Source organism: Alligator mississippiensis, chromosome 5 (genome assembly GCF_030867095.1).
Source record: "Alligator mississippiensis isolate rAllMis1 chromosome 5, rAllMis1, whole genome shotgun sequence".
Taxonomy (NCBI): Eukaryota; Metazoa; Chordata; order Crocodylia; family Alligatoridae; genus Alligator; species Alligator mississippiensis.
The window spans coordinates 179,499,838-179,526,720 of record NC_081828.1 but is presented as its reverse complement, the minus strand read 5'-3'; the positions used below and the strand labels follow the sequence as shown (position 1 = coordinate 179,526,720).

General features: G+C 43.0%; 1 protein-coding gene across 1 annotated transcript in view; it reads right to left on the bottom strand.

Moving 5' to 3' along the window:
• The window catches only part of LOC106737547 (phosphatidylcholine translocator ABCB4), an 83,486-nt gene that overhangs the window by 39,278 nt on the left and 17,325 nt on the right, over positions 1–26,883 (bottom strand). Inside the window, exons 7-14 of the mRNA XM_019497756.2 lie at positions 25,881–26,052; positions 19,735–19,859; positions 17,185–17,356; positions 10,453–10,566; positions 10,037–10,147; positions 3,083–3,208; positions 2,716–2,919; positions 1,246–1,416 (exon numbers count right to left, since the gene is read on the bottom strand). Coding sequence (XP_019353301.2) covers positions 1,246–1,416; positions 2,716–2,919; positions 3,083–3,208; positions 10,037–10,147; positions 10,453–10,566; positions 17,185–17,356; positions 19,735–19,859; positions 25,881–26,052 — 1,195 coding nt within the window. The remainder of the gene's footprint in view (positions 1–1,245; positions 1,417–2,715; positions 2,920–3,082; positions 3,209–10,036; positions 10,148–10,452; positions 10,567–17,184; positions 17,357–19,734; positions 19,860–25,880; positions 26,053–26,883) is intronic.

Sequence of the window (26,883 nt, the reverse complement as noted above, 5' to 3'; positions counted from 1 at the left end):
CAATTTTATTTGCACAGGATGAAAATGAGCTGCCAGTGTGATGCTGTAGTCAACAGTTTATAGCATACTGGGATGCATTAGCTGATGAATCACCAGGAGGGCTAAGGAAGTGATGCTTCCTCTCTACTTGGTGCTTGTGAGACCCACAGCTGGTGTACTATGTCCAGTCCTGGGCGATGCACTTCAGAAAAGATGAGAACCTTGAAAGGGTCCAGAGAAGGGCTACAAGAAGGGTTAAGGGCTTGGAGGACAAACCTCATGAGGAAAGACTAAGGGATCTGGGACTGTTCAGCCTGGGGAAGACAAGACTGGGGGGGGGGGGGGACGGACTTGGTGGCCATCTATAAGTATGTAAGGGATGAATATCAGGAGAGAAACTGCTCACTTGGGCACCCCTGGGTAGGACAAAGAGAAATGGCCATAAATGGTTAGAGGATGGCTTCAGCTTAGATGTGAGGAAGAACTTCTTTATGGTAAAGGTGACCAGAATCTGGAAGAGACCTCCCAAGTAGATGGTGCAGTCCCCAATCTTGAAAGTCTTCTAGAGGAGACTGGACAGACACCTTGGTGGAATCATATGATCTCAGCAGTTTTCCTGCCCAGAGCAGGGGGGTTGGACTCTATCTTACAAGGTTCCTTCCAGCTCTTTAATTTCTATTTCTATGATTTCTATTTTCTCTCAGAATGTACTTCAGTTATTTTGCATCTGATTTTGTATTATTAATATTCTTATGAATAACATGGCAAATTCCTTAGCAATAAACTTTGGGATACAATGATTTAAGCTTTTCATAGCCTGGCTAAGTAATCTAAATAATATCCAAATAATAGCAGATAATTCAATTTTAAAATATTTACTTAATGCAATACTTTTCCAGGTTCGGTTGAGAGAGAAATACTTGTCTCTGCTTGTTTAAGGTCAGGCAGAAGGTAGGGCTTGGGGAGTACCTTAGGCAGCAACTGGTTCAGAGTGTCATAGGCTTTTGTACATGACAGCTTACTTTTAGTCAGATGCTATGAAGTAGCACAGCTATTGCCTATGAAAGCTGATACCTTCCTGAACCAATTAGTCTATAGCAGAGGTTGGCAATATATTTGCACAGAGTGCCAAAAACACTGGCAGCCTCAGCTTGTAAAATGTTGGCATTACAGGGGCAGACAGTGCAGTAACTGCAAGGGGCTTGACCTTGTTGTGGTAGTGCAGCCCCAGACCTTTCCTGCTGTCTGTTTTAAAGCTATACAGACCGTATCTAGAGCTGCTTGCACAACTGATTCACTTTCAGTATCCAATGCTGATGTTGCTTCATCAAGGAGAAGAATCTTGGGATTGCGAACCAGAGCTCGTGCGATTGCTATTCTCTGTTTCTGACCACCGCTTAATTGTGCCCCTCTTTCGCCAACCACAGTTTCAAATTTCTGCAAGACAATAAAATGTTTCCAGAACTGTCAATGATAAACTGTAAAGTCAGAGCATATCTTCATCTGAGTGTCTGCAGTCAAAGAATCTCAGAAGTGTAAGAAGGCGGCCCCTAGAAATCATCTAGTTTAACTGCCTGCAGTGAGGCAGGACAAAATGTCACTAAACAAGGTCTAACTGATGTTTCGTTGGAAACCTCAAATATAGGACTTTATTACATGTCCCTTCATGGCCTGTTTCAGTGCTCCATCACCTTAACTAGTTAAATATTTTTTCTTAACACCCAGCCTAATTCTTGGCTGCATATTAAGCCAATTTCTTCTTGAAGCCTCCAAATGGATATGGAGAATTTATCAGCCTTCTCACCCACCTCTAGCTTCTCTTGAACAAACCCAATCCCTGTACTCTTCCTTCAAAGGTCCTGCTTTTATGTAAACTTAGCATTCTTCCTGTCCTCCTTTGGGATCTCTCTAGTGTGTCTGCATATTATTTAGGGGGTCTCTGTTTTAGATTGATGTTCTAGTTCCCTTTAAAGTTGTTTTCTCTTGTCATTTTTCTTTTGTATTCTGTTCTCATTGTAAGCTACCCTGAGCCTTTGTTGGGAAGCGGGGGATATAAATTGAATAAATAAATGCGATTTCCCCACCCCTAAACTGGACATGATGCTTCAGCTGAATCCACATTCATATAACACAATACTTACTACTTGTGTCTAATAAGCAACATTCATACTGCTATGTCCCAGAATGAAATTTTGTGGTTTTTTGCAACAGTAGCACATTGCTGACTCATTTACTGAGTTTCAGTACACAGCTAATTTTCCACTACGCTGCTGTCTAGCAAGTTATTCCCCATTTTGGTTGGTGCGTTTGATCTTTCCTCCTTAAATAAAGCACTTCGTTCTTTTATTAATTTAATCTTGTTGATTTTCAGAGCATCTGTCCAATTTGTCTAGGTAACTTAGAGCACTGATCCTGTTATCTAAATTGATGGCAACCTCTCCCAGCTTGCTCTAATGTTCAAACTTTAAACGTCTACTGCTTATCCTATCAACCAAATTGTAAATAAAAAATATTTGTTAGAACGAGGCCCAGAACAGGTCTTTTCTGAACCTTGCTTGAAATGACCTTCCAGTTTGTCAGTGAACCATTACAAATGACTCTTGGTATCCTTTTTCAACCAGCTATGATTGAAGACCACCTTTTTTAATTTCCTTATGAGAATGACTTATGGGATAAAGCACTTTCTTTTTATTGAAAGAAACAAAGCCAGATGCTCTCAAATGCTGATTTACTTACATCAGGTAGCTTCATGATAAAGTCATAAGCATTGGCTTCCTTGACAGCTTTTTTAATATCTTCCATGGTAACATTTTCGCGGCCATAACAGATATTTTCTGCAATCGTTGTAGCAAATAGGGCAGGCTCCTGATTCACCACGCCAATGATCTCTCTCAGATATCTTGTATTTAGAGTCTTAATATCCTGCCCATCAAGAATAATCTAAATAAAAACATGTCTGTAAGTGTCCCAATCAAAGTTATCGCCTTCCGGCAAGGTTAACGTCTACAATGTTTAGGAAGACCTTTATATTTGCCAGGTGTCAATTACGATGCTCCCATTAATTAAGGAAACATGTATAAATCACCCAGGTCTGGTGTCTTACCTTGCCCTCTTCAGGGTCATAAAATCTTTGTATCAGTTGAACTGTTGTACTTTTCCCACAGCCACTGCTGCCAACTAGGGCTACTGTTTGGCCAGAATTAACCTTCAGATTCAAGCCTTTCAATACCTACATTAAGAAAATTTAACCAATCAAAAGAAACATAATAGACCTGGTTTCATTTAGGTTTGTGTAAATCTTAAGAAACTTTAGTAATTTCAGTGGGATTTTTCAAGTCTACTGCAGAGTTTTGTCCAATCAGTGTATTTCACAATTTAGTCTGTTTACATCATGGATCAATTTACATTCTACTAAGATGCTTGCAAATATTATACAAAAATATGTATAATATAGATACTGTATTAGATGTTATGCTGTATATAGAGCATCCTCATTTGTTAAGGTCACCCTTTTTATGAACGTTCACCATGCAAGTCATAGGGAACATTAATTACAGTGGAACCTACTTATGTTGTATTTGGATGTAATACAGTATTGTTTATATAACCCTGGAGGGAAAATTTCTCTTCTTCCTTTGAAGTCCTTTTAATTTTTCTTATGCAAATTAGAACTTTTGAATTTGACTGCACTATAAACAGGTCTTCTATGTTAATTCCTTTGGAATGGAACATTTTGTCCCACAATAGGTGTAGAGCTTTGCATTTCATGCTGATGTAATCTCTTCTGCCTCCTAGTGGAGAAAATAAGGTTCTTTTAACTACTGATGTAGCAAAGGTAAAGAATCATAGGCTCCCAGCATTGCTGGTTCTGTGTAGTGAAAAAAGAAAAACAGCCTAAAAGAAGACCCAGGTGGTTTTCTCTTCCATCCTACCAGTGACGGGACGAGGAAGACGGCAGGAGAACTGCATCAGAGAGACCAACTGGCGGCTTCAGCAGTGGTGTCTCGAGGCAGGCTTCGGCTTCCTGGACCATGACCCGCACATCACGACGAGGGACATGCTCAGCTGGGATGGGCTTCACCTGTCCCCCAAAGGTAAGCGTGTGTTTTCTTCTAGGTTGGCGGATCTCCTCCGGCGGGCTTTAAACTAGGCTCGTCGGGGGGAGGGGAGTATGAGGGCAGGGGAAGCTGTGGACCACCAAACCATGTGGCACCCACAAGGACAGCCCAGCCTGAAGAAGGAGAACATTGGGAACCTGAAAGCCATGGGGAGACCAGCACAACAGAACAGGTAAGGAACAAGAAGGTAAGAAACAATGGGCCCCATGGGACTGGGAGCAGGGGGGCAGCAAAGGCGCCAGTCGCAGGGCTCAAGTGCCTATATACTAATGCTAGGAGCATGGGGAACAAGCAGGATGAACTAGTGCTCCTGCTTGCACTAAACACCTATGACTTAGTGGGGCTAACAGAGACCTGGTGGGATTCATCCCATGACTGGGCGGTACATATTGAGGGCTATAGATTGTACAGAAAGGACAGGTCGGGGAAGAAAGGGGGGGGGGGGTTGCACTTTATGTCAGTGAGCAATATACATCAACCCTCATCAAGACAGAATCCGAGGCTGAGGAAGTAGAAGGATTGTGGGTTAGGCTACATGGGGGGCAAGGAGAAAGGGATTTGGTGGTAGGGGTCTGTTACAGACCCCCACACCAAGGGGAAGAAATAGATGCGGGGCTCCTGAGGCAACTCTCGGAGACCATAAAAGCTAAAGAGGCGGTAGTCATGGGGGACCTAAACTACCCGGACATCTGCTGGGAGACGCAGACAGCAAGGTCCCATCGCTCACGCAGGTTTCTAACTTGTGTACAGGACCTCCACCTGACACAGGAGGTGTATGGTCCCACTAGGGGGAATGCCATACTGGATCTGGTATTGGCAACGGGAGATGACATGATAGGGGACCTCCAAATCGGTAGCTATCTGGGAGACAGTGATCACCTTATGATAGAATTCAACGTAAGACGGCGAGTGGGTAAGGTAACTAGTAGGGTGAAAGTGCTAGACTTTAGGAAAGCTGATCTCACTGCACTCAGGCGATTAGTCAAGGAAGCACTGCAGAGTAGGAGTTTTGATGGGATGGGTGCCCAAGAAGGGTGGCTGTGCCTAAAGGAAACGATCCTTTGGGCACAAAGCAAGACGATCCCCGAGCGAGGCAAAAGAGGGAAAGGGGCCAGGAGGCTTCCATGGCTGACCAGAGAAATCCAGGGCAGCCTAAGGGCCAAAAGGGGAGCACATAAAAAGTGGAAACAGGGTGAGATCACTAAAGATGAATATACCTCCTCTGCTCGTGCTTGTAGGGAGGCAGTTAGGCGGGCCAAAGCTACCATGGAGCTGAGGATGGCAACCCAAGTAAAGGACAACAAGAAATTGTTTTTTAGATACATAGGGAGTAAAAGGAAGGCCCAGGGAGGAATAGGACCCCTGCTAAATGGGCAGAAGCAATTGGTGACAGATAGAGGGGACAAGGCTGAACTCCTCAACGAGTTCTTTGCCTCAGTGTTCCTAAGCGAGGGGCACGACAAGTCTCTCACTGGGGTTGTAGAGAGGCAGCAGCAAGGCGCCAGACTTCCATGCGTAGATCCTGAGGTGGTGCAGAGTCACTTGGAAGAACTGGATGCCTTTAAGTCGGCAGGCCCGGATGGGCTCCATCCCAGGGTGCTGAAGGCACTGGCCGACGTCATTGCAGAGCCACTGGCGGGAATATTTGAATGCTCGTGGCGCACAGGCCAAGTCCCAGAGGACTGGAAAAGGGCTAACGTGGTCCCCATTTTCAAAAAGGGGAGGAAGGAGGACCCGGGCAACTATAGGCCGGTCAGTCTCACCTCCATCCTTGGTAAAGTATTTGAAAAAATTATCAAGGCTCACATTTGTGAGAGCCCGGCAGGACAAATTATGCTGAGGGGAAACCAGCATGGGTTTGTGGCGGGCAGATCGTGCCTGACCAACCTAGTCTCTTTCTATGACCAGGTTACGAAACGCCTGGACACAGGAGGAGGGGTGGATGTTGTATACCTGGACTTCAGGAAGGCCTTCGATACGGTATCCCACCCCATACTGGTGAACAAATTAAGAGGCTGTGATGTGGATGACTGCACAGTCCGGTGGGTGGCGAATTGGCTAGAGGGTCGCACCCAAAGAGTCGTGGTAGATGGGTCGGTCTCGACCTGGAAGGGTGTGGGCAGTGGGGTCCCGCAGGGTTCGGTCCTTGGACCGATACTCTTTAATGTCTTCATCAGCGACTTGGACGTGGGAGTGAAATGTACTCTGTCCAAGTTTGCAGATGACACAAAGCTATGGGGAGAAGTGGACACGCCGGAGGGCAGGGAACAGCTGCAGGCAGACCTGGATAGGCTGGACAAGTGGGCAGAAAACAACAGGATGCAGTTCAACAAGGAGAAATGCAAAGTGCTGCACCTAGGGAGGAAAAATGTCCAGCACACCTACAGCCTGGGGAATGACCTGCTGGGTGGCACAGAGGTGGAAAGGGATCTTGGAGTCCTAGTGGACTCCAAGTTGAACATGAGCCGGCAGTGTGACGAAGCCATCAGAAAAGCTAATGGCACTTTATCATGCATCAGCAGATGCATGACAAATAGGTCCAGGGAGGTGATACTTCCCCTCTATAGGGCGTTGGTCAGACCGCAGTTGGAGTACTGCGTGCAATTCTGGGCGCCACACTTCAAGAAGGATGAGGATAACCTGGAGAGGGTCCAGAGAAGGGCAACTCGTATGGTCAAGGGCCTGCAGACCAAGCCCTATGAGGAGAGACTAGAGAAACTGGACCTTTTCAGCCTCCGCAAGAGAAGGTTGAGGGGCGACCTTGTGGCTGCCTATAAGTTCATCACGGGGGCACAGAAGGGAATTGGTGAGGATTTATTCACCAAGGCGCCCCCGGGGGTTACAAGAAACAATGGCCACAAGCTGGCAGAGAGCAGATTTAGACTGGACATTAGGAAGAACTTCTTCACAGTTCGAGTGGCCAAGGTCTGGAATGGGCTCCCAAGGGAGGTGGTGCTCTCCCCTACCCTGGGGGTCTTCAAGAGGAGGTTAGACGAGTATCTAGCTGGGGTCATTTAGACCCAGCACTCTTTCCTGCTTATGCAGGGGGTCGGACTTGATGATCTATTGAGGTCCCTTCCGACCCTAACATCTATGAATCTATGAATCTAAGACCCTCTTAGCTCTCAGTATACCTTACAACTATAGGGATTAACAAGAGCTCTTAAAACCTATGCTGGAAGGGAGAGAGAAATCTTTTGCCAGTTAGATCTCTAAGGGTGCCCATAGACATGTGGGGATGCTGCTCTGATGCTCTGTAATTATAGCATGTTGGAGCAGACTCAATTAATCGACTCTTCTGGAGCATGCAAATTAGTGCACTGCAGCAGCCCCCACATCTTATGTATTCAGCATCTCTGTGCTTCAAAATGGTGGTGGGGGCACTTTAGTTAAAGCTTGTTGAATGAGCTTTAGTTAAAGTGCTCCCACTGCCATTTTGAAGTGCAGGATGCTGAATACATGAGACACTGTGGGTGCTTTTAATTAGAGTAGTTGTTTGGAGTTGCTCTGATTTTTAAATCCCACCCCCCAGCATGTATTAGATGCCCTAGGAGTTAAGCTGTTACAGACTAAAGCAGTGGCCCTTAGTGAACTAGATGAATGGTGCAGGACCAGTCTGTGGGCCAGATTGAGTCTGAGCACCAAGATTATGCCCAGCACAGCCTTGGTTGGCCCTCTGGCACCAGGCAGCAAATCTTCAAACCTGTGAGCCACCCTGTGGGCTGAATGGCATGGCACTGGGGCCAGATCAGGGCACCCTGAATAACGCCATTTAACTCTTGAATGAGAACATCTACATGGGATTTTAACTTTAATTTATGCATATTATTGTCTTTCCTTTGTTCGACTTGCCCTGACATTTCTGAATGCTATTGTGTACATAGACCCCAAGTTAAAAACTCTAGCAGCTTAATACATTTTTTGAGATAAAGGCTTAGGTCAAGTGAATGGTTCGACAGACACTTGACTAGAATGATTTAGACAGGAGTGACCCTGCCTTCAGCAGGGGTTGGACTAGATGACCTCATGAGGTTACCAGCCCTACTTTTCTGTGATTCTGTAACATCTGAAAATTAAGGAAATAATCTACCCTAAATCCATGATCTATCTCACAATGCTGTTAAAGGTCTTTTATTCTGCAGATATTTTTATGGAAATTCTTTACACTTGAAAGACAACTGAATAGAGGCTTCCCATTGGTACAAGTCAAATTAACAAATAGTTTAATTTAAAACCTAAGGAAATTTAAGTGAACATTAAAGGTCCCTACTGACCTCAGTCGACATTGGATCTGACCCTTTGTCCTGCACAGAAGTAAAGCTGAAGCATACTGCTTTCCTACTCAAGAAGTGTACAAGGCACAGAATAGTTTTATTTGAGTAGATAAAAGGTTAGGTCCAATTTTTATTATGTTATGAAGGTTATTGATTATACTCTACTCTTTAGCTTTACTACTTTTGCTAGGCAGGGATTACTTGTAAGTCATTTAACAGTGCTCTCAAAGCATTAGACCTGCACAGAAATCAGTGCTGTTCATCATTCCTACTTAGATGAAATAACAGAAACAAACAAACTATTTCATAGTCCTAAAATGATTATCTCTGGAATAGAAGTGGGAAACCTAAATCCATGTATATATGCATTGATGTAAATCTTAAACACCAGCATTTTATCCAATTTTCATTGAGGCCAACTGAAGTCGCATATCAGAGGGTGCATCTACACAGGCACTTTACTGAGTGGCTGGCTAATTATCTCTGCAGTAAAGTATCTCTATCTACATGTGCGCTAGTATTAAGGTGCAAATTAACCAGCTCTGCTGTAAAAGAGTACTGTTGGGGATCATACTATCATACGGCAGAGTACTTAAATCTGCAGAAATGTACATGTAAATGTTGACGGGCTGGCTGGGGCATGAGGACGCTAAAGTGTGGGGACTACCTGCAGCCTAGCCCCGCACTTTTTAGCATCTTCATGGCCCAGCCATCCTCTCTGCTACCTGCCAGCGTGGAGCTGCTCTGCCCTGGCTCCAACTGCTACGGTCCCATGCACATGTGTAGACACTGCGGGGAGCAGCTGACTCCAGTGCAAACTGCACCAGAGTTTATTATGTCACTTTAGTGGCATGTGTAGATGCACCCAGTGGGAATTGGATAATTTAATTCAATCCCTTGAGAAACTGACAGCCCTTTTTTCACCCTGTTTTTATATTAAATTGGCTAAAAATGAAACTTTTCTCCCTTTGCCTTCTCTAAGAACCTAAATCAAAGGGGAATTGTTCTCACATTATAGCTTAGTGATCTTCTTTCAAAGTACAGAACAAACAATTACATATGACAAGACTTTGACATTATGACGTTCTTAATAAATGGATTCTCAAAAATAATTTAAGGATAGTTTAGTTCAGGATCTCTTACAATACCATGCGTTAAATAAAATTAAATAGTAATAGAAGGTATTTTTAGCTTTATGTATTCAATGTATGATAAACTAGATCTAATGTCTTTGTTTTGGGAAGTTCCATGTCTTTCACAACTGAAGATATTTTCTATTGCATTATTAACGGATTTATACTATGGGCACTTTAAACTTACTGTATTACTATTCATACCAAGTTGCTTTTTCTTATATAACTGCAAACATTTCAGAGTATTTAGGTCTTGCAAGGGCAAGTGGTCCTTTAGCTTTTGCTACAAAGCTACTCTTGACTGAGTTCACTAGGGAAAAAAAAGGTGTGTTAACTCAAGTTAGCTAATTTCAGTTAACTCATGATAAAATGCTACTGAATGTAAGGCAATTTGTAACTTTCATATTGAGTTGACTGCTAGAACTAAATACAGATGCTTGTAAAAACAAAAGTTCATTTACACTGACTTCTATCTCAGTAAAATAATGAAGTTATCTTTAACAGAAACTCATATGGACTTCACTCCTAGTACCTTAACATCTGGTCTAGATGGATAATTGAAATAAACATTGTGGAATTCCAGATTCCCTTTAATGTTGTCTGGTCTGTAGCCTGCTTCTGAAAAAACGTTGATCTGTGGTTCCTATACAGAAAATAACCAAGAAAAAATAAGTTGACATTCTATTATGTTATGTGCAACATAATTATTTAGAGGTATTACATAACCTTTTAAAATTGATTTAGATGAAAACAATTTCATAGGTGAGTGAAGTTTTTAATCCATGTCACTAGTATTAGCTGTTGTGCCTTGTCATTGTCTTGTTCCTTATCTGTAAAAGCACTAGTAAGAGAAATATTTTCATTTATTTCTTTTTTGGGGGGGGGTGACAGATATTGGAAATCAAGGTGCTTATGTTTTCAAATGCTACCCACATCAAAGATACTTACATTGTCTATGATATTAAAGATTGCATAGGCAGCTCCTCTAGCATTAGCAAATGCCTCAATGCTTGGTGCAGTTTGTCCAACACTAAAAGCTCCGATTAGTATTGCAAAAAAGACCTGAAGGAAAAAATAAAACAAAAAAACTATCAGATCACCTAGTCATAACTCTAAGGGTAAAGACAGATGCAACAACTGCAGCAGTGTCAAAGGAGAAGCTGCTGTTATGCAGTTTTGTCTGCCTCATTCTGTAGCTCTATTTAAGGTCCATTTTAACAAGGATGATTTAGCTCATTTTATTGCAACAAGATCATTCAGACATAGGGTTACTCATTTTAGTCAAGTGAGATGCAAGGTGGCATCTCAGAAACTAAACAGTTCAGAGAAGCATGAGCTTCCATAGGCAGCAATCCATATTGGCAGAAGCATCTTACAAAGTAGGTTGATGAAAGTTCATACAGGTTTCCCTTGCCAGCTGCTAGGGTTAGGTTCCTGAAAGTTCCCATGGTTAGCAAGACCAAAAGGCTTATGGGAAAAATGGCAGGTGGTGGGCTGATGCATGGCCACAGAAAACCGTGGTTACTCAACTGTATACTTCAGTAGCCAAAATGGTACATAGAATATTGTGTGGATGCTCAAAATTGTGGTTGGTGAAGGAAACCTGTATCTCTTTGATCCAGCTGGTCTCCCATGTTCCACTCTACCCTATCTTCTGCCTAACAGTTGCAGCATAACAGCTACTGTACTCTCCTGAACTGCAGCTTCCCCTCTCCTCTTAAAGCAGTCAAAATGTATGTTGATCCATACCTTAGCTAGATGTCAACAGTTATTTATATGAATATGAATTAATATTAGCTCAAAAGGCTTCATATTTGTTATGCAAGTCCAAGGAGTCTAGATGCAGAGCATCAATGAATTTAAGAGCAGTTACTTAAGCTAACGGTAAAGAGGGAGAAAAGGGACTCAGTAAATATCTGTTGCAAACCATGCTTCTTCACATTGACTGCAAAGAGGGTACTGTAAAGATGATGCTGATAGCTGGGACAGCTTGCAGGTCTGAGATGGCAAACTCTTCTCAAAGACTTACGACTAATGTGAATCCTTCACAGGAGACTCTTAAGAAGAATTAGGGTATTCTAAAGATTGCAAAGACAAGTTGCATTGAAAATGCAGACCAAGACTCTGTCAAAAACTATGATTGTACTGAATGCCTTCAAATCTACTGTAACAGTTCACTCATCAGCCCAAAATGCTTTGAGGACAGGGGAAAGTACTTGTATCAGTTACATCATAAAGAAAAGGCAAGACAACATTAGGAGACAGAAAAGTTGCAATGGAAATTGACAGCATTCCCTCCCTCCTTTAAGATCTCCTAAGTTCTAGTTTCTCTTTCTGAGGTAGGAGGGGGATGTATTAGGACCACAAAGGTCAGTAAAAATTTCTATTGCTCACTAGGGTTAGTTTTGTATCCTTTTCTGACACAGAATGAATACAAAATGTAGTCATTGTTTTTAAAAAAGAATATTTTGTCCAGTCACTGGCAGCTGGGTTTCAGAAGAGTTAAAGACAAGCTTGTCCTAACTCTGGCAAGCACAGAGCCTAACTATAGGCCCATCAGCCTGATTTCTATCCTGGGGAAGATCTTAGAAAAGTTTATTAAAGAGGCCATCCTTAATGGACTGGCCGACGTCAACATCTTAAGGGATAGCCAGCACGGGTTTGTTGCGGGTAGGTCTTGCTTGACCAATCCCATATCCTTCTACGACCAGGTGACCTATCACCTGGACAAGGGAGAAGAGATTAATGTCATATATCTTGACTTCAAAAAAGCCTTCTATCTGGTGTCCCATGATCGCCTCTTGGAGAAACTGGCCAATTGTCGCCTTGGGTCCTCCACGATCCACTGGCTGGAAAATTGGCTGCAGGGTCGGACCCAGAGGGTAGTAATTGATGGAAGTCACTCATCGTGGTGTCCTGTGACCAGTGGAGTCCCCCAAGGCTCTGTCCTTGGACCCATACTGTTCAACATCCTCATTAATGATGTGGACATTGGAGTCAGAAGCGGACTGGCCAAGTTCGCAGATGACACCAAACTTTGGGGCAAAGCATCCACACCAGAAGACAGGCGGGTGATCCAGGCTGACTTGGACAGGCTCAGCAAGTGGGCGGACGAGAATCTGATGCTGTTCAACGCCGATAAATGCAAGGTTCTCCACCTTGGGAAAAAAAACCCGCAGCATCCTTATAGGCTCGGCAGTGCTATGTTGGCTAGCACTATGGAAGAAAGAGACTTGGGGGTCATCATTGACCACAAGATGAACATGAGCCTGCAATGCGATGCTGCGGCTAGTAAAGCGACCAAAACGCTGGCTTGCATCCATAGATGCTTCTCAAGCAAATCCCGGGACGTCATTCTCCCCCTGTACTCGGCCTTAGTGAGGCCACAGCTGGAGTACTGCGTCCAGTTTTGGGCTCCACAATTCAAAAAGGATGTGGAGAAGCTTGAGAGAATCCAGAGAAGAGCCACGCGCATGATCAGAGGTCAGGGAAGCAGACCCTACGATGACAGGCTGATAGCCCTGGGGCTCTATAGCCTGGAAAAGCGCAGGCTCAGGGGTGATCTGATGGCCACCTACAAGTTTATCAGGGGTGACCACCAGTATCTGGGGGAACGTTTGTTCACCAGAGCGCCCCAAGGGATGACAAGGTTGAATGGTCACAAACTACTACAAGATCGTTTCAGGCTGGACATAAGGAAGAATTTCTTTACTGTCCGAGCCCCCAAGGTCTGGAACAGCCTGCCACCGGAGGTGGTTCAAGCGCCTTCATTGAACACCTTCAAGATGAAACTGGATGCTCATCTTGCTGGGATCCTATGACCCCAGCTGACTTCCTGCCCTTGGGGCAGGGGGCTGGACTCGATGATCTTCCGAGGTCCCTTCCAGCCCTAATGTCTATGAAATCTATGAAACCAGGTTTACTTTATGTATTAAAATACCACATCTTTGTAAACCTAGGAACAGAATCTAAATGCTGATGAAAGATACTGTTCTGCTTTTGACTTGACAACTACGTTTTAAATCAGTGGTTCTCCAACTTTTTAGACTCAAGACACCACTCAGTAGACTCAAGGTACTCTTCAGAAAATGCCAGCTTTCAGTCTTAGCTTTCACTCATTTCTTGACTATTAAAAATAATAGAGAAATTCTTCCTGTACAAAGAACCTAGAGTGACAGCAAGTTTTAATATTTTTTGACAGAATGGATTCCTATTTGAAATCCCTGAGGTTTATCTTGTGAATCATGTGTACATGTTCCCACACCTAACAGTACTGATATTGAATAGTACTCCAAAACACCCATAACAGCTAGGGACAGACATTACACACAAACTGGTTTAAGTGATCAGAAACTGGTTTAAACCTGTAACAGAACACATGTTCAGTACACACAAACCAGTTTGAAGGTGGCTAAAACTGGTTTGAGATGAATCTGGTTGAATGTAGTATCAGACTTAACTGATTTGGCTCAAACCAGTTTTATGCAGTGTCTGTCCCAGACCCCTTGCTGGCTTAAGTTGAATCAGAGTCCCCCAGCATGGTCTCTGGGCTGGGTGGGGTTCTGTGCTCCACAGCAAGGCTGGCCCCTCCCCTCTGCTCCCTGGCTGCAGCTCTAGCAGAGACTTGCAGCTCTGATTGCTTCCCCCTGACCCTGCCTTGCTGAGAGGTATCTGTGTATTGACTAGCAGACCATATGCTAGGTATGGTCTGTGCTGTGGTGGGCAGAATCAACAGGTATGTCCCTCTGTTATCTTCTGGGGTGATAAACACTGTTATCAATTCCCTGCTGGGCTAATCACAGTATCCTGGTGGGGCTTGGCCATGCCTTCCCTCAGCTCAGTACTCTGGAAGGGAGGGCTGCTCTAGCACCCCCCTTCCCACCACCAGCTTCTAGTCTGAGCCTGCATTTCTGGAATGGAAAGGGAATGTGTATCCACCTCCAAATTGGTTCAAGCTTTGCAGGTTAGACTAACCAGCAAAGATTGAATCAATTCAGGCTCAGGCTTTTTGAATGTCCATCCCTAGCTTCAGTGTGCATAAACCAGTTTGAAAATGGCCAAAACCGGTTTAAGATAAAACCTGGTAGAACATAGTATCAGACTTAACTGATTTGGCTCAAACTGGTTTATGCAGTGTCTGTCCCAGACCCCTTGCTGGTTTAAGTTAAGGGGTCCCCCAGGATACTCTCTGGGCTGGGTGGAGCTCTGCTCTCTGCTCCAGTGAGCTGGGCTGGCCGCTCTCCTTTGCTGTCTAGCCGGAGCAGGGTGTAGCCAAATGCTGGCCTGCCATGGCCCCTGAAGCAAATTACTCCCTCTGTCCCTTCCTTGCCCCCCAACTCCCCCTTGCTGGCAAACTCTGGGGACTGCAGATGGGGTTTGCCAACCCTTCACACCTCCACGGTTTGTCTTCAGCCAGGCAGGGACAGAATTAATTCCTTCATAGAATCATAGAAGTAGGGTCGGAAGGGACCTTGTAGATCTTCAGGTCTGACCCCCTGCCTGGGCAGGAAGAAAACTGGGCTCAAATGACCCCAGCCAGGTAGGCATCAAGCTGCTTAAAGACCCCCAGGGTAGGAGCCAGTACCACTTCCCTTGGAAGTTGGTTCCAGATCCTAGCCGCCCTAACTGTGAAGTAGTTCTTACGGATGTCTAATCTAAACCTACTGTCCAACAACTTGTGGCCGTTATTCCTTGTTATCCTGGGGGGCGCTAGTGGAAACAAGGTCTCTCCCAAACCCTTCTCGTCCCCCCTAGTGAGTTTATAGATGGTCACCAGGTCCCCCCTCAGCCTTCTCTTGTGGAGGCTGAACAGGTTCAGGTCCCGTAGCCTCTCATTGTAGGGTCTGCCCTGCTGCCCTCGGATCATGCAGGTGGCCCTCCTCTGGACCCTCTCAATGTTGTCCACATCCCTCTTGAAGTGTGGTGCCCAGAACTGGACACAGTACTCCAGCTGTGGCCTGACCAGTGTTGCGTAGAGGGGGAGGATCACCTCCTTGGACCTACTTGAGATGCACCTGTGGATGCACGATAAGGTCCGGTTAGCCCTGCTGACCGTGACTTCGCATTGTCGGCCTATGTTCATCTTGGAGTCAATGATGACTCTGAGATTCCTTTCTGCCTCCGTGCTCTCAAGAAGGGAGTTTCCTATCTTATAAGTGTGCTGCTGGTTACTACTGCCCAAGTGCAGCACCCTGCTGTTATTCCTCTGCCCCTCTCTCCCCTGGAACCCTTGTGGGGTTTGGCTGCAGTCTCTGCAGCTTGCCTGCAGCCAGGCAGAGAGGGGATTAATTCCACAGCATATCTGGGGGGAGGGTTGGGGGGGTGGGGAAAGAGGCAAGCTAGTTGCCTGTATGCAGATCCAGACCCTGCACCTGTGAGCCCAGAGGGAAGACCTGCAGGACCAGACTCAGAAGTGGGAAATGTTGGCAGAGACCTGACAATCATCATCATGCTGAAGGTGTAGTTAAAGGAAGTTGCAGGCAGCTTTCCCAAAGGATGCAGAGAGCTACATTTACATTATAAAGCAGAACATGTAAAAGCTGGGAATACCGAAACCAAGCTCTTCCCCCAAGATTAGTAAAACTAATTCTTGTCTTTCTGGCTTACATTTTAAGTTAGACTAGGTTGTGTATGCTGTATTTTACTGGCTGTATCTTAGCTTAGGCAATGGTTTTTGATAGTTCCCTTTTGTATGCTTTGCAAATTGCTGTGTTCAATAATGCTTGCTTCAGAGAGAGAACTTTTTCCCCATTCCCACTCCTCAGTCTGGCAGCATCTGCCCTCCCCCTGTATGTGAGAGCAGGAAAAGAGCATCTACCAGACTGATATTTATTTATTTGTTTTTTCTGATTTAGACCTTGAGTTAGAGTGAAAACTACTCACACCAGAACTGCAATCTGATGAGACAGAGAAGAAATAATTATTTTTTTTTACTTGGTTAATGGATGGTTGAATTGGAATATTTAGTATTTCATCATCTAATATTATCACTGTTCATTTGCTCAAAAGAAGAATGATTTTTTTCCTTGTACTTCTGTACATCAAGGTGATCTTTCCAGAATGGATTCTTGCAGTGAAGGGAGATGATGGCTTTACTTTCCCTGGATTACTATACCCTCTATTAAAATCCAATACGAAGTCTCAATTAAATGCCAATTAATATTATGATTTTAGTGATAAGAATACCGTCCATTAATAATAGGCCTTAAATATCAAATATATAGCTATAATAAATAACACACAGGAGTGTTAAGTTGTTTTTCGTTACTCTAGTTGCATGGTATAGGTCAGGGATATAAAAGCCCTATCATAGCATGGGTCCCTGATTCCACTGACTCTGATTATCATCAATTGAAAACAACTTTTGGTCTTTATTGACCTCTACTGTACCAAAACTCGTGACTTACAAGTATAAAGATGTTTATATTCCTACCAATCTCAAGACACATACCTAATGATAATTTCAAAATTTCTACTTGTACTTGGCATGGATGAGAAATGAAATTCAGTAAGCCATGTTCAATATGAACATAAAGCCTACATAACACCATTCACTTGAACAGGGTTCCATGAGGCGTAATTCAGTGTAGCATTTGATTCATTCCATTTAAACCCAAACAAGTTCCCAAAATGTTATTTAGTGGTTCTAATTAAATGATTCAGTTACTGAAGTACACCTACTGTTAGAACGTTTCCAATAGTATAATCTTCAGATAATATCAAGGTGGTTCCATACCAGAAAGCTAATGCATATGATGCATAGATCAGTAAAAAAGCGATACCCATAGAAATGCTGACTGTAATAGACTTCTTAATTCCAATACGTTTTGCATCTTCTAAATTTTTATGATATCTGCAGGAAAAGAAGGCATGTTAGGTTTTTTTATTTAAAGCATTACACATAATACTATATTTCTTCTTATGTTCTGCACATCAGTAATTTTCCAGGTGCACGATGTTTTTTGTCAATCAGTAATCAGGTATTGATTGAAAAAACTTTGACTTGAAACAATGTTGAAAAGACTTCGGAGTTACTACTGATGAAAGAAATAAAAGCTAAACTACTGTAAGTATATAAGGTGTGTGCACCAGGATCTGGGAAAGAAGTTGTTCACCAGGGCTCCCTAAGGGATAACAAGGTCTAATGGCCACAAACTTCTGGAAGGCCAATTTTAGACTGGACATGAGGAAAAACTTCTTTACTGTCTGTGTGTTCAGGGTCTGGAACAGACTCTCCCAGAGGTGATTCAAGCACCTACCCTGAACTCATTCAAAAAATATTTGGATGCCTGTCTTGCTGGGATCATTTGACCCCAGCAGACTTCCTGAGTATGGCAGGAGGGCTGGACTTTATCTCATGAGGTCCCTTCTGGCCCTAATATCTATGAAACTACCCTTGCAGGAGCAGACTTGTTAATATTCTCACTACACTTTTGTTTAATTGTTCAATTGTATTTTCTTGGCTCAGCTGGGTGGGGCATAAAGGGCATGCATATTTACTTTAGAAAGCAATACCTCGCTTAAACATGTTGCACTGTTGCACCCCACTGGAATTTAGAAGCTAAAATGGTAGACTTTCTCATGAAGGAGGTAGTCCATGAAAAGTAGGCAAAACTAAAGCAGCCCATTTAACTGACACACAAAATAGGGTCATCAGTACTCATGCTTTACTGTGGAGCTGACTTACTAGCTCTGCAGTAAAGTGTCACTGTCTACATGTGCCAATATTAGGGTGCAGTACAGTAAATGAATTAATTCTGCTGTAGAATAGTACTGTCTGGGACAAGTACTATCCAAAAGCAGAGTAGTTGCATGCACTGAAATGCATGTGTAGATGGTGACTGGGGCTGTTTGGGGCACAAGGGTGCTACAGTGTGGGGGCTACCAGCTAGCCCTGCAATGTAGCATATTTTTGTCCCTGCCAGCCCTGCCACTGCATGTAGAGCCAGGGCAAAGAAGACCTAGGCTAGCAAGCTGAACCCCCAGAACCCTGCCAACCTAAGCTGCACCACTGTGGTTCAGTGTGCCAGGCACACATGTAAATGCTGTTCCCAGGAGAAATAAAACTCTGGTGCAAACTGCACTAGAGTTTATTGCTATATGTTAATTGCACATGTAGATGCACCCACTGAGATATTAGGGGCAAGGGGCATGAATTATATTTCACTACTATGCAAGTTTATAGCTTTATTCAGAGTTACTCATCTCTCCTTTCAACATTAAACTGCATGTGGTTTCTTGAGAGTCATTCATTCTTCAGACTAAGGAAGGAAAATTGCAATTTGTTTTTTAAAGAGGCCAATCATTCTATCACTGTAACGCAGTTCTGACAGATAGGCATGTCTATCTACTCTCCGCACTCCACACGTTACCCAGGCCTACCAATTTTCCAAGTGGGTGACTCAGAGTGACTGAGTGTGCACTCTATCACATTCAGGGCCACCCCAAGCCATTTACTCTGCAAATTTATGGGTCTATGGATTCAATAAGTTACTGGTGATAAATACCAAAAGACTAAGAAAGGTTCTGAGGTGAGTCATGTAACCAGACAGTCCCAAGGCAGCTCCTGTACCAGCCAGACTCAGATGGAACTGAAAGCTGAAGCATAAGGGAGCACATCAGTTCAGGGCTTGGCTGTGATTACTTTGCATGACCTAGCGGTTGTTGAACTTTGAGCCTGGCAAGTCCCAGTCAGGATTCATGGTTATACTAGGTAATTATTATAGGTAGATAAAAGATCAAATACATTGCAGCCATGCTGTTCCATAATACTCATTTTATTGTATAACTTAATGGAACAATTGAGAAGAGTCCTGAATAAGCATATGATCGTATTGATAATATCTTTTCTTTCCTTTCCCCATGCTTCTTTTCTGCCTAATATCTTCTTACTGTGTGATTTTTTTTTAATTATTTATTTTTTAAAATGTAGACAGTAAACTCTTGGGGTAGGGATCATGTGCATGCTTTATTTGTGAGGATTTGAAAAAATAAAGAATCATTATTCAGTATGTAATAAAACTGATGAATGAATAAAACTCTAATTAGTCAACTTAACTACCCCAAATGTACTAGATACAATGGTACTCTAGGTTTATTAAATGATGACTTGTAGAACCAAACTTGCCAGTCTATTGTTTAAACTTAGGTTTAGCAATAAAGAAAAGTAAAATTTAAAACACATAAAGCAAATATTCTAAAATTAACTGAGAAGGAAAATATTTCTCTGACCTCTCAATTTCTTTTTTCTGTCCTCCAAAAGCTATCACAGTCCTAATTGCTGCCAGAACTTCTTCAGCAACAGCTCCTGCTTTTGCATAGGCAGTTAGTTCTTTGTCAGTAAATGCAGAGAGTATCTGTACAAAAGGGAATATTTTAACTGTACTGCAGCAGTGTAACTAGGATGGTGGTGAGCCAGGCACCAGCCCTGGGTGCCAACTTAGAGGGGAGACAGTATGGCCCCCTCCCTCCAGGAGTCTCTGCCACAGCAGATGATGTTCTTCCTTGCCCCTACCCAACCATAAGAACTGGGCAGGCACAGCCCTGCACCCAGCAAGTTATCTGGGAGATGGAATGACAATAATCCTCTCTAGGAGGCTTTGGCATTAGAGGCACAGCCCTGCACCCAGACATTAGGGAGGAGAAAGAATGGACATCAGGAGGTGCCCCCAGGGTGCCTGTGCTGAGCTCAACAGCAGCAGTACAAGCATGTGCTGCAGCAGCTGCCCTCCAAGTAAGGAGAGCCTTATCAGGTAAGACTAAGCCTCCATTTCCCCCTCCCTGGCTCTCCAGTGGTCAGCATATTCCATGCCCCCCTCCCCTCATCCCTGAGGTGCTGAAAGTGCTCCGCATGCCTCTGCCCTACTGCTGAAAGGAAAATAGGATGAGCTCAAACAGTTTCTTGATGCCTCTTTTTATCCTAGTTTGCTTCTTGCAAAAATATGCAGTATGCTGCCATTTACCAAATACAAACCCTTTCACTTAAATACCACAGAAGAGGGCAAGATATTCAATGTAAGAAGTTAAGAAGACGTCAGTTGTATAACATCTATTACCAAGAAATATCTGTTATAAACCTGAGGCTGAATTTTCTCTGCTCTTAAGCTTTTACCTAGTGTAGAAATATAAGTATGGAGGGTTCTCTGTGAACTGATTCCCAGGTCAAATCCTGATCCCTGGGCAAGTCAAAGCAGCCTGGGGTTATTCTAATTTATTCTGGTTGGCTACAAGAGATAAGCGCCATATGTAGCTGAGCATAACTGGAATGTAGCATCTTGCATGTATACATTGCAGTTGGCATACAAAGCCACAGTAGAGTCCTACAAATTTTTGAAGAAAAATAGAGGAAATAATACTATATAAGGCTGGGATTTTCAAAAGTACAAAACCACTTAAAATTCAAAGGTTGTTGAATTAAGTCTCCTTGACAATCCCAGCCAAAAGCAAAAACAATTCTGCATGTGAAGTCAATTTGCAATTGAAGTCTGCTTGGTTTGCTAACGGTTGTAATAATTTCAGTTAAGCAAGTGTCTTATCCTTTTTTTTTTTTTTAAAGACAATGCTATCACTTGGGTGATACAAAGGTACCTTATACTGGAATTAAAAACCCAAGGCTGAATTTCCTCTTCTGCTGAGCTTTCACTCATCATATTTGGTGGGTTTTTGGTTGTAGCTGTGTTGGTCTAAGGACCTAAGCAAGCAAGGTTCTTTGAGTAAATGTGATATCTTTTCTTAGACCAACTGAGTAGTTGGAAAAAAGTTCTTAGCAAGCTTTCAGGCACAATCACCCTTCTCGAGGCATAGGGAGTCTCTGCTGTTCTGGGACTCCAAGAAATGAGAGAAGCTAAACGTGTGGCAGGATGTTAGTGAGACTGGAAATAGGGGCAAGTTAGAAAGACAAAAGGTGAAGCAGGGAAGGGAAGGAGGGAAAAAAAAAAGTGGGGAAAAAAAAAAAAGGTCAAAAGTGATTAAGGGAATAATTCAAGATAGAAGAGGCCATCTGTGAAAAAGGAAATAGATAAACATTAGGAAGACAAAAGACAGAAGTAGGGTAGGGAAGAAAAGGCAGGAGAAAAGAAAAATGTAAGAGGTCAAATCTGGCAGGTACCTGGTGAATCAGATGTCAGGTAGGTTGTAATGTGTCATACATCCAATGTCTATATTGAGTCTGTGATTTGTATCTAGTAAACTTATGAAGTGAAGTTTGTAGGCTCATCTGTGAAAGTTGTTTTGTAAATTACCTTTGAGGATTAGAACTGAGATTGGAGAGGGCATGATTGTCCTATGAGAAGTGTGCCTCCATATGTAGTTAGGTATTCTTGTCTTTGATAGATTTTCAGTGTGTTCATTTTGGTGCGTAGCTGTTGTTTGGTTTTTCCTACATAATTTCTGTCAAGGGATTTGGTGTGAGATGTTACATTTCTGGAGGTACAGCTGTAAGATCCAGGAATGGTGATGGTTCTGTTGTGGGGTACAGTTATTGTAGGGGTGGTGGAGATGTGTTGGCAGGTTTTGCATTTGTTGTCCTGGCATGGTCTGGATCCACAGGGTGTGGTTTGGGTCATAGGGAGTTTGCTTCAGGTGATGAGGTTGGTGAGGTTTGATGCTTATTTAAAGGCTAGGATGGGTGATGCAGGAAAGATCTCCTTAAGAATTAGGTAGTCTTCTAGTATGGGTTGTAGTTGTTTGAGGATTTTTCATGTAGGTTCCAGGGAAGGGTGATATGTCATAACTAATGGTGTGCAATTTGTGGGATTTACTTTTTGTACTGCAGGAAGCTTTCACGTGGTATCCAGGTGGCTCTTTCAAGGGTGCAGTCTCTGTCTCTGGAGGCACGTCCTTGTTGGCTGAAGGCCCGTTTGAGATTTGTGAGGTGGTCTATCACAAGTATTCTCCTCGGTGCAAATTTGGTGGCATCGGAGTTTGACTGTAAATTACAGCTTTCTTGGTGTGTTTAAGGTGATTGCTGGTTCTGTGTAGATATGTATGTTGGTCCATGAGTTTCTTATATATGATGGTTTGAATTTTACCATTTTGGATATTGATCATGGTGTCCAAAAAGGAAATGCTTGTGTTTGGGTATTCAAGTGGTAGTCTGATGGAAGAGTGGTGACTGTTGATTTCTACCAGAAATTCAATCAGACTGCAGGGTTTCAGTCCAAATGATGATGTTATCTGTGTATCTCAGGTGTAGTACAGGTTTGGTGCAATTCTTGAACAAATCTTCTTATAGGTGGGCCATAAAAAGGTTGGCATATTGTGGGGCCATTTTGGTGCCTGCAGCTGTGCCTGTGGTCTGGAGGAAATGTTGGTTGTTGAAACTGAGGTTATTGTTTGTGAGTACGAGAGTTCAGTGATACCCTGAGGTCTATACTCGGTGTTGTAATCTCATTCTTATAGGTATGTGAGGCAGGCTTGGATGCCATCCTGGTGTGGGATGTTGGTGTATAAGCCAGTGACATCCATGGTGTCTAGGAAGGTATTGTATTGTTGGGAAGGTGGTCTATGTGTTTGAGTTTTTGCAGGAAGTCTGTTGTGTCTTGGATGAAACTTGGTTTTTGGGTGACTAGCAGTTTTAAGATGGATTTGATGAAACTTGGTATTTCTTCCCTTAGGGTTTCATGGTTTGAAATGATAGGTCTGCTGTGGTTTCCTCCTTTGCACAGAGGAGAATACGTGTGATCGCCACCTCACAAATTTCAGAAGGGCCTTCAACCAACAAGGACACTTCTCCAGGGAGAGATTGCACTTCTGAAAGAGCCACCTGAATACCACGTGAAAACTTCCTGCAGTACAAAAAAAATTCCCACAAATCACACAACATTAGTTATGCCATATCACCCTTCCCTGGAACCTACGTGGAAAATCCTCAAACAATTGCAACCCATACTAGAAGAAGACCCAATTCTTAAAGAGATCTTTCCGGAACCACACATCCTAGCCTTTAAACAAGTTCCAAACTTGGCCAACCACATCATTGCCAGAAGCAAACTCCCTATGACCCAAACCACGCCCAGTGGATCATCCAGACCATGCCAGGACAAGAAATACACAACCTGCCAACACATCTCCACCACCTCCATAATAACTGCACCCCATAACAGAACACTCACTATTCCTGGATCTTACATGTGCACCTCCAGAAATGTAACATCTCATCCAGTGTACCAAATGCCCTGATGGAAAATGTTTAAGAGAAACCAAACACCAGAGGTGAATATGAATTGGCTTGGAACAAAACTCCAAGATGAATAAGAGCCATTAAGGTGACAAGGTAATCAGTACAGCTAACTGCACTCCATCATGCATTAGCAGGTGCATCGTGAACATGACCAGGCAGGTGAATACTTTGCCTCAATGTGGCATTGGTCATGCTGCAGTTGGAGTACTGTGTCCAGTTTTGGGCACTGCGCTTCAAGAGGGATGTGGATAACCTTGAGCCTCCAGAGGGAGGGCCACTCATACAGTTAGGGGCCTGCAGGTAAGGCCCTATGAGGAGAGACTGAGGGACCTGTATCCTTCCAGTCTCCACGAGAGAAGGCTGAGAGAGGATCCTGTGGTCATTTAAAAATTCAGGGGAGGTGGGGCAGCAAGAACTAGGAGATGATCTGTTTACCAGGGCACCCCTTGGAATAACAAGGAACAATGGCCACAAACAGACAGAGAGCAGATTTAGGTTGGACATCAGGAAGAACTTCTTTACAGTAAGGGTTGCTAGAATCTGGAAAGAGCTTCCAAGGGAGGTGGTGCACTCTCATACCTTGGGAGTCTTTAAGAGAAGACTGGACAACACCTGGCTGCGGTCATATGACCTGCCCTTTCCTGCCCAAGGCAGGGGATCAGACTCAATCTATTGAGGATCCAACCCTAACAACTATGAAACAACTACGCACCAGAATGAATGCACACTGAATATCCATCAAAGACAAGAATACCCAACTGCCTGCGGGGGCACACTTCTCACAAGATAATCACTCCCTCTCCAATCTCAGTTCTAATCCTCAAAGGGAATTTACAAAACACCTTTCGTAGACAAGCCTACAAACTTCATTTCATAAACTTACTGGATACAAAAAATCACAGACTCAGTATAGACATTGGATTTATGACACATTACAACCTGCCTGACATCTGATTCACCAGTTACCTGCCAGACCTGACCTCTTACATTTTTCTTTTTTCCTGCCTTTTCTTCCCTACCTTACTTCTCTCTTTTGTCTTCCTAATTTTCAGCTATTTCCTTTTTCACAGATGGCCGCTTCTATCTTGAATTACTACCACTGTAGTGTCTCCCTTACTCACTTTTGACCTTTTTTCCCCACTGTTTTTTTTCCTTCTTCCCTTCCCTGCTTCACCTCTTGTCTTTCTAACTTGTACCTATTTCCAGTCTCTTGGACATCCTGCCACACGTTTAGCTTCTCTCATTTCTTGGAGTCCCAGAACAGCAGAGACTCCCTATGCCTCAAGAAGGGTGATTGTGCCTGAAAGCTTGCTAAGAACTTTTTTCCAACTCCTCAGTTGATCTAAGAGAAGCTATCGCATCTACTCAAAGAACCTTGCCTGCACTCACCTTACTTCACTTTCCTTGTCAGAACATGCTATATTAGTATAAGCAGCTTCAGATCAGTATACATTGACACCAGAGATCTTGTACTGCTTTAACTGTACCAGTATAATTATAGACCAATTTGGTTACATACATCTGCTTGTAGACTAGGTCTAAAACTACTTTTAAAGGCTAGGGAATTAATTTCTCTATTGCTGTATATTTAGTTCATTTTATATTTATAAATTACTATACATTTATTTCAGTATGTTTTAGTTTAAATATATAGGTCTACTCAATTTGTGATTTTGCAGATTTTGTGGAAACTGCAAAATCCAATATTGTTTTCTTAAGTTGATTTTGCTGACAAAAATAAAATGGTCTTTCTAGTGGGAGCCAATAATTCTTGCTGCCATGGCCTAGGCTCTCAGTCTGCCCAAAGGTGAGGGCGTGGGGGAAAGTACTACCTGCAAGGGCAACATGAAGGGCAGCAGATGAAATCACAGCCACTCTCTTGTGCCTCCCCTTCCCTCTGCCATGGCCTCTCCACCAACCAGCACTGAGGGGCAGGACCACACAAAGTGCAGCCAGCAGATGAGATGGCAGCTGCCCCCTCATCCTTCCTATTCTGCTGGGGCACCTTCACTGATCAGTGCTGAGGGGGGCAGGGTCAGTGGAGCACATCTGGGAAATAGCCACAATTTGCTCTTTATGCCATGACCAACCCACAAATTGTTGAGCCTCACTGCGATATAAGTAGGTCCCTACTTATATGAAACAGGGCACTATATCTATAATTTTACATCCCAGCGAAAATTCAGTTTTCACCTACCTTTGCCCATATAGCAGCTGATAATCCCATGACAGGGCTGACTGCCAGTATCACAAGAGTTAATTTCCATCCTTTTATAAAACCAACTATAAATCCGGTGAGAAACGTAGCTACTGCTTGAAAGAGCATTCCAATTTTGTCCCCTATTCCTTCATTAATCTTGGAGACATCACTAAAAATGAAAACAAACCCACACCCAAACAAATAAGGAAATATAGAAAACACAAAGCTTTTACATTGCTATGGTAGATGAATTTTGTTCATTTTTTCTATATTTGTAATTGCAGCCGTTCAGTTGTAATGTAGTTTAAGCCATACCTAAGAGATTTAAAATGTCTCTTCCAATAGAAATGTATGTAGAAGGATGCTAGGGAAAACAATTCAGTAAACTTTTTTTCATTTATTCTGTTCTGAAGGTACTTTGACTTGTGTAGGATTCATAGATCTATGCAGATACATGCATACCCTTTGAGACATCTAGATGTTGGAAGATTTTTTTTGTGGAACATGGAGTTCTATATAGAGGCCCATACTGGCCCCACATCTTCCTATACTTTGTCATCATCTGCCTTCAAAGCAAGGGCTAATATATGTAATTATGTACGACTATGATTATATAAATCTATATAGATAAATATCTATCTATATAGATAGTCATACTATATATATCTATATAAATAAATATCTATCTATCTATATAGATAGTCATACTATATATATAGGCATGCCAGTATGGATGTACTTACGATATCCCCTGTTTTGTGAAAGGCTAGAGGAATCCAAATTCCAGGGATGTGCTCTCACTGTGACACTATACAGCAGTTTTACAGTTTTACTAGATTTTAGATTTTTATAAAGTTTTACCTTTTTAATATGAAGTATAAAGAAATATAAATGTAGCACAGAGCTCTATTTAATGAGATTAGAAACACTGTCAGGAAGGCTGTATATCCAGGGCCATGTCTTGGGGGTGGAGGGGCTGGAGAATTGGGGTGACCACCCT